This window comes from Nannobrachium achirus, assembly GCF_963921795.1.
Source record: "Nannobrachium achirus genome assembly, chromosome: 9".
NCBI lineage: Eukaryota > Metazoa > Chordata > Actinopteri > Myctophiformes > Myctophidae > Nannobrachium > Nannobrachium achirus.
Genome location: NC_137818.1, coordinates 62,214,547 through 62,228,566, shown reverse-complemented (window position 1 = coordinate 62,228,566; position 14,020 = coordinate 62,214,547). Strand labels below are relative to the sequence as shown.

Below are 14,020 nucleotides of genomic sequence, written 5' to 3'. Positions count from 1 at the left end.
TTCCCCCAAAATGTTTGGTTAAAATGGAGCTTGAAGTTACAATGGGTGTGTATGGGGAAAGTTCCTGGAGGATGAGGGCTGATAACATTTACATCAAATATCTAAATACTGAATCAAGCAAATTAAAAACTGTTCAGGGTGTTCATAAAAGCCTGATTAGACGATAAAATGACCAAAAGTTATTTTGAAAGTGGAATATCTCTTTAATAACAACAATAAGTAAAATAAGGGGAAAGGAGTGGGTTGTGTGCTTTTAGATCGGCTGTTTTCACAAGTTTAAATCATTTTTAAAATGATGAATACAATACTGGCTTTCAAGCAGTTTCAAGGGGCACACTTGACCCTTCTCAGGGGCACACCAAAGGTCCCCAGGCACAGTGGTTGAGAAACACTGCTCTAGTCATTCTTTTTCAGTAGTGTAAAAAGTACTCAGATTTGTTTACTTAAAGTGGGCATGACACGGCCAAAACAGCTAATTATGGCTATCAAATTAGCCAATTTTTTTAATGATGTCATGTACCCCCATGTTAAATTACCCAATCAAATTATTTATTGTAGTTACTGTACTGAAAGTAGTACTTTCTGTACAGTAACTGAATTAAATTAATTTGATTGGGTAATATGACGGGAGGGGGCGGAGTTGCGCGCTGAGTATTATCTAGTGAAACAACCCCAACAGAACTGTGCGAGGAGAAAATGCGACAATTCATAAAACGAATTTTAAAACAAACAGTTCTAGGGGTAAAAATTTTATATAATCTGCTATAGAATCCCCCCTAACCGCGTACAGGGTACAAGTCTTCTAACAAAAAGGTGTCAGAGATTAGAAGGAGGGTCCTCCGCTGCACAGACCACTTTTTAGCAGCCATCTCTGCTGAAAAGTGCTCCAGTGCTTCACCGGAGCTCCGGACCACTTTTTAGCAGCCATCTCTGCTGAAAAGTGCTCCAGTGCTTCACCGGAGCTCCGGACCACTTTTTAGCAGCCATCTCTGCTAAAAAGTGCTCCAGTGCTTCACCGGAGCTCCGGAGGACTGAAGTCTGTGGTAGCCTGGCTGTGTGTGTGTGTGTGTGTGTGTGCGTGCGTGCGTGCGTGTGTGTGTGTGTGTCACAATAGCTCTTGAAAATAGCTGTGCGGTGCGGCGCTACGAGCTAACAACAACACATCACGTTGTGCGCGGCACCGCACGACGGACGAAGTATACGTTCACTAATAACTGATACGGCCCCGCCTCCTTTTCAGACCGTTTGAAGAAAGACCACGTGACCTACTGTATCATAAGGTTACATTTCGGCCGGTGTCCCGCCCCCTTTAAGTAAAAGTACCAATATTGCGTTATAGAAATACTCTGTTACAAATAAAAGTCCGGAATTCAAAATGTACCTGAGTAAATGTGTGTATTGTGGAAGGGTTGTACTTAAATTCCAAAAAGTAAAAGTACAAAATGTTTTGAAAATGGCAGATCTACAAGCTCACAACGCATCGCATTGTAGATATTGAAAAAAACACGGCCTGCTCACTATTAGGAGGGTATTATGAGTCACCAGAATAAATAATGGGTGTTTTTAATTCTATCAGGGTTAAAATGGAGTTTGAAGTTTACAATGGCAATGGGTGTGTATGGGGAGAGGCCCTGGGCCTGGAGGGCCTGATAACATTTACATCAAATATCTAAATATTGAATCCAGCAACTTAAAAACTGTCCAGGGTGTTCATAAAAAGCCTGATTTGATGATAAAATCAGATTTTCGGAAAGTGGAATATCCCTTTAACTCATTGAGTGCCTATCCCGAATTAGTTCGGGATATATTATCGCATCCCAGAGTGCCTATCCCGAACTAGTTCGGGATATAAAAAAAAAAAAAATTGAAAAAAAAATTTTTGAAAATTTTTTTTTGGACCCCATCAAATCTAGTGAACATGATTTCAATCGCGATTTTGCATATTCCACCCCCATACAACCCCATCTAACATACAGGGCAGCCATGTTTGTTTACATAACCTGTAAAACATAATGGCGATTATCTCAAGAATGCCTGAACGGATTTCCAATCGGATTTTTTTGTTTGAAAGCTGTGAACAAACTGCACAAATCCACTCCAATGCAATCCAGGATTGCATTGGATTTTTTAGAGCTCATTCTTCTCTGTTTTTTTCCCATGCATGAGGTGTGCAAGGTTTAATCATGGCTAAGTTGACGAAAATAAGGCTTCTAAAATGCTTGGTAGCCAATAGCTAACTTCAAGCTAACTTCATCCTCTTCCTGTACATGCACAAAGGAAAGTGTTCAGGCAAGTCATGGCTGCAGGGCTTCTGCATATACCAGCATATCTCTATGGGATTTTCTATGGCCACTGGGCGCCCTCTAGTGGTGAAAGGGGTGGCACTAAATGAGTTAAGTACTTAAGTAGTACTTAAGTAAATATACTTAGTTACTTTACAACACTGGCGTCTAGTAAATAGTTTTCAATGAGAGACGAGTGTTCAGGTACGGGGGGTGCGGGTAATCCGACAGGCGTATAGCCGCGACGGCCGCAATCTCGTGAAAATCGGCCAGTGTTGATTTCGTCGACTAAAACTATGACGAAAAATGTTTGTCGACTGCGTTTTTTTCACTGACGAAAACTAAATAAAAACTGAATAAAAACTAAGCTTTGATGACTAAAACTAAGACTAAATATATTGTCAATTTCGTCAACAAAATAAAAACTAGACTAAAACGTTAGGGAGCGACTAGTGGAGAAGAGAGTCATTTTATGTTTGGTTGCTCTCAGGTGTTGCGTGCTGAAAATAGCAGATCTACAAGCTCACAACGCGTAGCACAACCAAGTGTAAAATCAGTCATTACGATGCCATCAAAGGCCTGCCGAAATACATTTTAGCTGACTAAATTAACTGTAGATTTAGTCGCCTAAAATCTTATGATATTTAGTAGACTAAAATTAGACTAAAACTAATACTTTTCAGGTGACTAAATTATGACTAAAACTAAATGACATTTTATTCAAAAGACTATGACTAAAACTAAATCAAAATTTGCTGTCAAAAACAACACTGAAATCGGCAGCCCATGCCAAGAGTTAAATTTCAATTAATTTAATGTAATCGTTTGGGGGGGGGGGGGGGGTAAGTGGCTCTAGGCTTTTGGGATCATCGATACTGTCTGTGGTGTGAGTGGGCGGATATTTACAAGTTGACGTGTGGCTTCATAGAAGAATGTTCTCAACAAAAGCGTCGTCTAATCTTCCAGCTTCGCTGCGAGAGGGCCGAGCTTAGCCTCGTTCCTTAACTGTCCTAATCTGCCCTCCCCAATAACACCTCCCATATGGCCCCGGCGTCCGCCACATTCACACTAGAGTCTGTCTTTTTTCCACTTCCTTTAAAGCCTTTGTCAGTTTGTTCTTTGCCCCCGAAACAAAATTCATCCCTTGATCCGATCCGACTTGCTCCGCAGATGGCTATAAAACGCTGTAAGGCATTCATGAAAAGCGTCAGTTGTTAGATCCTCCAAGATTTCTATGTGACTTGCTCTTGTTTTAGGGCTTCCCAAATCGTTTTTAGCTTGAGACCCTAAAAAAGGCACATTTTTTGGTGTCTGCCCGGGACCCAAGCTTACAAAAATACCACTGTAAATGATCTGCTTAAGCCCTATTTAAAAAAAAGAGAGAGAGAAAATAGCCGACTACAAGCTCACAACACGTTGCATGGTGACGTATTGTGAGCTTGTAGATCACTGCGCTCGAGGATAAGACAGGTGATTATGAGACCATGCCTCTTACGACCTTGCATTGTATGAAGTGGTCCAAAACGACCTATTCCACAGTAGATGAACGGTGGTTGAGGGACAGACATGTTTTGCAGGTCGCTGTCATGTCGGCCTGCTACCTTTCCCGCATTCATTTCGGTTCGCCACGACTTTGCAGCACATTCTTAGCTGAAATAGTACGTTGGTGTGTACCAAACATCTGCATACCAACGTACATCTCCCCTGAGACATGCATCTGGAAGGGAGGCACTTAGAATGCCTAATTCGTTGTGCAAAATGAATTATAACAGTAATGCCAAACCTCACTAACAAAAATGTTTCAGTGGTCACAACATTTTGCGAAATAAAATTAAAAGTATTGTCGCAAATGACTATCGTTGGTTTTTGAGGGAAGGATGATGCAACAGATGCATTACTGGGCTTATGCCCGTGAGGCAAATACAAACCGATTTGTATTTAGGCTATTTTTTCTTTTTTAAGCGTTGAGAGCTGAACATAATTATGTCCCCCGGCGCGTTTTGCCGTTCCCTTCCAGCGTGGCCGCTCTGCAATTTGTGTGTTTGCGTGTTTGCAATATCACGTCTTAACTTCCCGAGACAGCCACACAGTGTCCTTAATTAACCCCAATCAGAGTCGCAGTCTTTGAAGTTGGACGAAGGCGCGGACGAGGAGGAGGAGGACCCCTTCACTGCCAAGATGAGCTTTGAGGTAAGCAGAGGAATAAAGCTTTAAGACCGGGAAACGCATCCGCGTCGCGTTAGACTTGAGCCTCTTTAACCATTGTTTTATGCTTTAGCTATTGAAGAATCACAGATATACAAGCTTGTGAGCTTGTAGATCTGCTATTTTTTAAACGTCTTGAACACACTGTGCAAGTCTCTGAATATTTTTGACCCGGTTCTATAAGTGTCTTCTAAATCCTTCTAAGGTTTTTGAAAAACACGTGTTTCTATGTAAGTAGTTCTCAAAGTTTTTCATGTCAAGGACCACTTGAATTATTATGTATCTGGCCGCCGACCCCCGTCTCAAAATATCATGCACCATGCAGGGACCCTCCCGGAAGCAAATATTTGAGTTACAAAATGTTCACTTTAAAAAAAGACATATTCATTCGCACAAACTTTCATGAAAAAGTTGTGAAAATGTGTGCCAATCTTTGAATATATGTATTTTTAAAGCAACGTTCATAACTCAAATTTTGCTTCTGGGTGGTCCCTGGAACTAAATATTTTGAGATGGGGGTCCGTGGCCAAATACATATCATTTTGGGGGTCCCTCACATGAAAAAGTTTGAGCATCGCCGACATAGAAACATGTCTTTTTTCAAAAAACCTTAGAAGGATTCAGAAGACACTTATAGAATCGGGTCCAAAAATCCAAAGAATTGCACACATGTTCAAGATTTTTCAAAAATAGCAGATATACGAGCGAGTGCCGCGCTGTGAGCTCGTATATCTGCTATTTTTCAATAGCTAAAGCGTCAAATAATCCCAGGTCTTGAAGGGATAAACTCGACCGACTGGTGAAAGGTATACTTTGCGGCCACGGCTGCTACATTGCCAGTGTTATTTATATGTCTCTCTCTGCCTTGCGTTGTGCCCACCCACCACACACACACACACAGCAGGGGGGCTCTGACTTCGTCCCGGTGAGGGTGAGTCGCTCTGCGCTGCGCTCTATGAGCAGGAGGGACGTCCTGATCAAGCGCTGGCCCCGGCCGCTCCACTGGGAGTACTTCCGCTCGCTGCTGCCCGACGTCAGCATCACCATGTGTCCCACCTGCTTCAAGGTAACGGCTCACACACGCTTAGGACACGCGCGCGCGCGTGCACGCCCACTCACACACGTACACACGACCTGACTTGAACTCCACATGATGTGAGAGACAGGGACGTGCGGAGAATGTTAGAGCAGGGGTTTTCAAAGTGGGTGACGGGGCACCCTGGGGTGCCGTGACAGCAGTCCAGGGCTGCCGCGAGATCATTTGATAATATTTGGAATTTATTTGGACACTTTGGAACAAATATTTAGAATACATTTCAGTCAGTTCTAACCAAAATGGCTATTATCTCAACGTTTTCCCTTCAACATAATCACTGAAATAATCGTCACTGTCGGGCAGAAACCCCGTATCTCCAAGTGTCAAATGTGTACGTCTTTTGGTAAAGCAAAGCCCTGCTTCATCATACAAGACTGTCGCACGAAACTAGTGAAAACAGCCAATCTACAAGCACACAACGATTGCGAGGCGTTGTGTGCTTGTAGATCTGCTGTTTTCACTAGTTTAGTACATTTTATAGATGATAAATACAAAACGAACGGTTTTGGTCATACAAGGTTTCCACCCGACAATGACGATATGCTATAAATATAAGGTGCTGGGAGTGAAAATTATAATGTAAGGGTGCCTCGGATTAAAAAAATATCTTCTATTCAATTTGGCCAATGTTTGCCATTTTAGAGGTATTAAAAAGTCCTTAAATTGTCACTTGTGCAGATACCCTCCATACACTTAAACACTTAAGTGTCCATACACTTAAACTTGGTGTTGGTTTGTTTACTGTTGAGTGAGAAAACAATGTTGCACGTTGAATTAATCATCGGCTTTTTAGTTTTGTTTCGGTTTTTCTTTTTTTGTGTTCCAATACAGAATCAGCTTTATTGTCACATCACAGGTTTTTGTCTGCTCTTTTTTTTAGTTTTTGTTTCATCGCTCCCAATTTCACGTGCGACCCTGCATTCTGGATGAGTTCTATCTTCTAATTAGATCAGATTGGCATCCGACCTGAACAATTATTTTGAAGAGCTGGAGGTGGAGACAGGGAGAGCCCCATTACGGAACAAAAGGCTATTTAAAGCTACACTCTGCGCAAAGTGATGACATTTTCCCCCTTACACAAGTGAGGCCGCTCGCCCAGGGGAGACTTTTAATTTTGACCTTCACGCAGTACCACTTGTCAGCCAGTAGTGGTCAAAACCGGACCACAACGTCGTCGTTGTCGGGTGGAAACCTCGTATCTCCAAGTTTCAAATTTGTACATTTTTTCACCAAGTAAAGCCCTGCTTCATCATACAAGGCCGTCGCACAAAAGTAGTGAAAACAGCTGATCTACAAGCACACAACGCCTCGCGGTGCGAGGCGTTGTGTGCTTGTAGATCGGCTGTTATCACTAGTTTAAATCATTTTTAAAATGAAAAATTTAAAACGAACGCTTTTGGACATACAAGGTTTCCACCCGACAACGACGATATATAAATATCTCAATCAGAGCAGGGATGACCAAATGCAACCACCAAAAAATACCACCGTAAAATATATTGTATGTTGTGATGTCATGGGAACCACTCTTAACAGAATCCCTTTTATGCCCATATATGGAGATCCCTCATGTCATCTATATTAAGCCCATATCTAACGACTTCATATGGGAATGCCCATATATGGAGGAAGACAGCCCATATCTATGCGGCTGGTTTAGACAGGGATCTCCATGTATGGGCATAAAAGGGATATACATACAGTTCACTGGCCAGATGGCCAAGAATTGGCGCGACCTGAGGCGTCTTACTAGTATTCATACTCTAGCACATTGGTTCTCAAAGTGTGGTCCAGGGACCCCCAGGGGTCCTTGAGGGAGTTCCAGCTAAATGACAGTTAGGAACCAATTGGACCCATATAGGGTATGTACCTCAGGGAGGGTTAAATTAACATTGACTTTACAATAACGGGGTCTCAGAGATAGAAATGCCAAACTGGGGGTCCTTGAAATTAAAATGGTTGAGAATCACTGCTAGAGCCGTAAAAATCTTCTCTTGGCAATGCGATGCGTTGTGAGCTTGTAGATCGGCTATTTTTTGGCAAAGACTTTTGATAGAGTGAAAAAAAGACGGCATCAAGTATCTATCTTAAGTACCTTTTACCAATTATTATAGAGGGTTTAAGTGGTACCACATATGCAGCTCGGCAAATAAAAGGTGAATTGATCCCAGTGCATGACGGAGGACGACATCACGATAAATTAAATCTCCACGATACGATTATCGTGAGTGTTTTTTATCACGATAAACGATAATATCGCTTATCGTCTCATCCCTACTTACAGATTGGTCAAAATAACATTTAGTTTACTAGAATATAACGTGCAAAGTGTAGCTTTAACAATTCATATCTTTTACTGTCCCTTTAACGTTCTGGACGAATGAATAGAGAATTCTACAGTGGTCAGTGTTTTGAATCTTGTACGTGTGTGTGTGTGTGTGTGTGTGTGTGTGTGTGTGTGTGTGTGTGTGTGTGTGTGTGTGTGTGTGTGTGTGTGTGTGTGCGTGTGCGTGTGTTGCAGATGTTTCACAGTGAGGACTATGAGCTGCTCGTGCTCCAACACAACTGCTGTCCATATTGTCGCAGACCCATCGACGAGTCCAACTGACAGGGGCGTCACAAGGCGGGGGGGAAAGTGGGACTGAGTTACCAGGGCCCAAGGTGGAGGGGCCTTAATTATTTTTTACTTTAGCTATTGAAAAATAGCAGATATACAAGCTCACAGCGCGGCACCGAGTGCCGCGCTGCGAGCTTGTATATGCTATTTTTGAAAAAAAAAGTTGTGAAAATGTGTGCAAATCTTTGAATATATGTATTTTTTAATTGAACATTTGTAACTAAAATTTTGCTTCTAGGGGAGGGGGTCCCTGGAACTAAGTATTTTGAGATGGGGGTCCGTGGGCAAATAATCATTTGGGGGGTCCTTCACGTGAAAAGGTTTGAGCACCATTGACATAGAAACAAAGGTTTTTCCAAAAATACCTTTAGAAGGATTTGAAATATTCAAAGGCTTGCACAAACCTTCACGATTTTTAATAGCAGATCTACAAGCTTGTATATCTGCTATTTTCGATAGTTAAAGCACAAAAGAATTGAAGTGAACCCTCGTACCCAGGGCCCAGAATCTGGTGCGACACCCCTGCCAAACTGACCTCCTCTGACCCTCTGCGAGGACACCGCCGTTACACCTCCCACAGCCACTTAAACCCTGTGTACTTTGTTGACCCGGTGTCCCCCAGGGGTTTATGCTTGGCCCCCTCCTTGTTTTCTCCACGCTACACCAAATCTCCTCGCCGAACGTTTGCCTATTTATAGGTTGTTTTACAACAAGGGTTCATATTTTAGATTGTAATTAGAGAAAAGAAAAAGTGAGTGTTAAAATGTTTTCATATGGGGGCATGCGTACAAGTGGCTAAATATGTCTTTTTAGACACAATAAGCCAGCAGTTTCTTTATTGCTATTTACAGTAACACTTCTAGCCCCCATAAGTCACATCCAACCATGAAAGGTTGTGTTGTATCTTGGGAATGGGCTTATTCTGTGTAAAATGACATATTTAGCCACTTGTACGCATGCCCCCAACCACTGAAATAAGAATCTCTAAAACAATAGAAAGAAGTAAATGAAATAATTTTAACACTCATCTTTTATATTCTTTAATTACAATCTAAAATATGAACCCTTGTTGTAAAAAACTAAAGTTGTCTTTTAACCTGAACCTTCACCTATTGCGACACACCCCAGAATAGGGACGTTTTTTGGGGGTCTCGAAGTGGAGCCACGGGTCCATGGTGGGGTTTCCAGGGGGTTCACCGGCAAAATGATGAACGGTTTAAACACTTATTTTTACCCCCTTTTTCTGGGGATATTTTTGAAAATGTTTTGACGCGTCTCGACAAATCGTCTCTTATCTGGGTTCCTAGCACAAAGTCTTTTCAAATGGGGGGGTTCATGGCCAAATACATATCAATGTGCGGGTTTCCTTGACAGGAATATGTTTGAAAACAACGGTGCTAGGGCAGTGGTTCTCAAAGTAGGGTCCAGGGACCCTATGGGTTCCTCGAGGGGAGTTCCAAAATGGACTTTTACACTGTACAAATACCGTCGTTGTCGGGTGAAAACCTTGTATGTCCAAAACCGTTCGTTTTGCATTTTTCATTTAAAAAAACGATTTAAACTAGTGAAAACAGCCGATCTACAAGCACACAACGCCTCGCAACGCCTCGCAACGCGAGGCGTTGTGTGCTTGTAGATCTGCTGTTTTCACTACTTTTGTGCGACGGCCTTGTACGATGAAGCAGGGCTTTACTTTGCGAAAGAACGTACACATTTGAAACTTGGAGATATACGAGGTTTCCACCTGACAACGGCGATATACATGGTTCCATTTGTACACTCCGGGGGGTCCTTGAAAAAAAAAAAAAAAAAAAGGTTTGTGAACCACTGCACTAGGGGGGGGGGCTTTGCGTTGACTTCATTCCTTTGTAACGTGATCGTTTTGATGTTGACATTCTCACCTGGCGAGGGCTATTCTTCCACCTCTTCCTCAAGCTTCTCCCAAAGGGAGTGATTGAAGTGAAAGTGCTTGTGCGGTCACCGGCTGCGGACCACGGTGAGGAGCGCACGTCGTCAGCCCCGTCAATCCGATCGGATTAATTTGGATCAGATGGATGACTTAGCGCTAGCGCTGATTACATCACCTTAAAGGGGACGCGCGTACAAAAAAAAACATGAAATGCCTCTAGAGAAGAGAGAATGTTGTGATTGGAAAACGAAGCAATATGTGTACACTTTCTAAATTAAAGCTGTAATCCTGTAATTTTATTTTAGATTTTCGTTTTTGGTCTTTTATGCCTTTATTGATAGGACAGTAGACTGACAGGAAATGGGGAGAGATGGGGAGTGACACGCAGCAAAGGTCGTCGGGATCGGGATTCGAACCCACGACACGCTGTCAGACATCAGACCCTATGGGCTATCATCACACAAGGCCATCGCACAAAAGTAGTGAAAACAGCCGATCTACAAGCACACAACGCCTCGCGGTGCGAGGCGTTGTGTGCTTGTAGATCTGCTGTTTTCACTAGTTTAAATCATTTTAAAAATGACAAATACAGGCGCCTGAAGCTAATATAGCTAATATGTGCCGTTTCAACTCTACAGTATTTACTGATCTTTTCCTTAAAATGTTCTGCAAATGCATTTTTTTCCACCGGTTTCTTTCCCTGTTTTGCGTTTCAAATTTGTTTGGAGAACAGAGCTTATTTTTGCAGAAACTAGCAAAAAAAGCTGATCTATTTTCTGCAAATCCCCTGAAATGTCTTGCCAATGGCAGGACACGTGAGGTTTTGAAACGGCACATCTGTAAGTACCCCTGTTTGAGAGGGAGTGCCTCTTGCATGATCGGTAGAAATTTGGTCTCTTGTTCAAGGTAGTCTTCTTCAAGGTTCAAGGTAGTATTTATTGTTACATATTGTGTAGGCCTACAGGTACATAAGAGTCAAACTTATTTTGTTTTGATTAGTTTTATTTAGTTTTCCCGAGTAGGATGTCAAAGTTATGGATTACAGCTTTAATACTGTATAGTGTAGGTCATCTTTGAGTGTTAAAGGTGATACACCATGCATTTAAAAAGTAATTGTTTATGTTCCAAAAACGTTTTTCAAAAGGTTTGAGGCTAAATTACCACTCCTGAATAGAGAGCCTCTCTCATTTTTGAATGGCTCTCAGAGCATTTTCAGCTGCAGTGCCACCTTTGACCTGAATTGCGCCACCCCCCAAAAAAGTTTTAACCTCCGCCTTCCCAAAACCAGAGAAAGACACAATGGTCAGAAATGGGACTTTGTGAGGATAGAAGGTGCTAGTGGGACCCCAAAAAAAGGTTTTAAAATAGGAAAAGTGAAATTTCATGGTGTATCACCTTTAAGGACCAGCCTTTAATGACACAAAAAAAGGGAATTCCATGTTTACAAGAGGGACATATTTTGTAACAATATTGTAATGTTCTGTGCAGATCTTGCACTGGTATTTTATGATTTATAAAGAATGAACTACTGTAAATGCATTTTATTATTATGCTGGCAAAACAAATTTCACTACATTTTTTCAATAAAAGTTCAACTATCTTGTATGTTGAAATGTGACGGCATTTATGTTGTTACTATGGTTAGCCATGTGTGTTTAATTAGCAGTCGATCTACACACTCACAACAGGCATTGACACTAAGGCTTGCCCACCTGCCCCCGGCAAGTAAATACAACTTTCGGGCAGGTGAAATTGTCTTTCAGGTTGCCCGACCGGGCAAGTGTTCGTTTGAGACAACCGTCTCTAAACACAACACCAGATATCTGTCTAAACACCTGAATGCGGTCAGAGTCTTCTGGTCTGTGGAATGTAAAATAAGAGCACTATTTACTTATGTGCCATTTTCACTGTTGCTACACTTAAAAATATAAAATAACAAGTGTGAATCCATACCTACATAGCTATGATTGAATATGTCTATTTTATTTGGATAAAAAAAATAGGGATACAATTTTTTTATCGCACAGACCCTGAAAGTAAAGAAATAGGTGTTAAATTGAACCATAATTCAAATTTTACCTATCATCGTTTTATAATGGAAGATTTACTTTTCGGGCAAGTGGGCATGACCTTTGGGCAAGTAGAACATGAAATTTACTTGCCCAACAGGCAAGTGCCTCTGAGACCTTAGCGTCAACCAGGGACGTGCTGGCCATTGGGAAAAGCGGGACAACTCCCGAACGGCTGGTTCATTCCCGGCCGGTCCAGGCTGGCCATTAGGAAAAAAATAAAAATAAAATGTCGGCCTTCGTTCCATTTTGGGGGCTGGGCGGCCAACAAAGTAAATCGTCACTGTCGGGCAGAAACCTTGTATCTCCAAGTTTCAGATTTTTACATTTTTTTTGGAAAGCAAAGCCCTGCTTCATCATACAAGACCGTTGCACAAAAGTAGTGAAAACAGCAGATCTACAAACACACAACGCCTCGCGTTGTGTGCTTGTAGATCGGCTGTTTTCACTAGTTTAAATCATTTTTTAAATGATAAATACAAAACAAACCGTTATGGACATACAAGGTTTCCACCCGACAACGACGAAATATAACTCATGTAATTGGCCCACTGGTTTGTCACTTGTCATGATCTGAAATGGCAAATCTTTTTAGCAGTAGCAGCAGCGCTATAGAGAGAGATCTCCCTCTATAGCGCGCAATGAGGGCCTCTCCAACTCTTTTTCCCAGGCTGAATCAGGGGCCCAGCACGTCCCTGGCGTCAACCCCTGCACAACGCATCACGGTGCATTTTGGGCTTGTAAACAGGCGATTATTGATGAATATTTGTCTATTTTGTCTGCCTATTAAGTCATGCCCAGAACAGGGACGCTAAGGTTCATGTTATCAAGTGCTTAATGACGTTAGACTCTGGGCATTTTCAGTAGCATCAACTAACAATACGACTCTCCGAGGCTTCTGCCACAGGATTTGTGTGTGGGAGTGGAAAAAGAGCGAGAGAGAGAGAGAGTGTGTGTTCGAGTGTGCACCGGTCTGATTACACTCAGAACGCGGTTTCTCCTGCTATGAGTTTTGAGGTCTACATTATGAGGTGGTTAAGGATTAGGGTTTCCACGGGATGCAAATGAGGCTGGAGAAATGCTGCTGGAAATTTCATTTACAGTCCGTCTACAATAGACGGTTTAAGTCCCCCCGCACTCGACATGTCCAAAGCTGAGTAAGGGCTGGGTGGTTTCGGCCCGGCGGATCCCCTCTTGGATGGCGAGGATAGTAGCAATCTGCTTACTCGCTTGCTCTTTAAGCTATTTAGGCCTGGACGCATTATTACGCAATATTGTATGCTTTAAATATTTTTCAAAAATAGCAGATGTACAAGCTCGCAGCGCGGCACCGAGTGCTGCGCTGCGAGCTTGTAGATCTGCTACTTTTGAAAAATCTTGAAAATGGGTGGGTGCAAATCTTTGAATAATTTTGACCCGAGTGTCTTCTGAATCCTTCTAAGTGTTTTTTTTTCTTTCTTTTTTTTAAACTTATGTTTCTGTCAGTGGTTCTCAAAATTTGGCCATGGACCCCCCCCCCCCCCCCCCCCCCCCCCCATCTCAAAATATCGTATCAGGGACCACCCAGAAGCAAATATTTGACTTGTTCGCTTTTATTCAAAGACTTCACGATTTTTCAAAAATAGCAGATCTACAAGCTCGCAGTGAGCTTGTATATCTCCTATTTTTCAATAGTTAAAGCATGCAATAACCCTAACCCTAAACGGGTTAATGGACAGTTTCATGATGCATTGTGATGCATTCCGGCACTGTGTGGATAACGAAGGCGCCCCAACCTCTGTCCTCCAAAATGCTGAGCCTAAATTTATGGCAGGGAGTTTTTCTTCTATAATTCTATAGTGT

General features: G+C 42.2%; 1 protein-coding gene across 1 annotated transcript in view; it reads left to right on the top strand.

Annotated features, from left to right (window-relative positions):
* The window catches only part of ift122 (intraflagellar transport 122 homolog (Chlamydomonas)), a 127,818-nt gene extending 119,589 nt beyond the window's left edge, over positions 1–8,229 (top strand). Inside the window, exons 27-29 of the mRNA XM_080734189.1 lie at positions 4,396–4,472; positions 5,389–5,553; positions 8,105–8,229. Coding sequence (XP_080590315.1) covers positions 4,396–4,472; positions 5,389–5,553; positions 8,105–8,191 — 329 coding nt within the window. The 3' untranslated portion in view covers positions 8,192–8,229. The remainder of the gene's footprint in view (positions 1–4,395; positions 4,473–5,388; positions 5,554–8,104) is intronic.
* Positions 8,230–14,020: the final 5,791 nt, after the last annotated feature.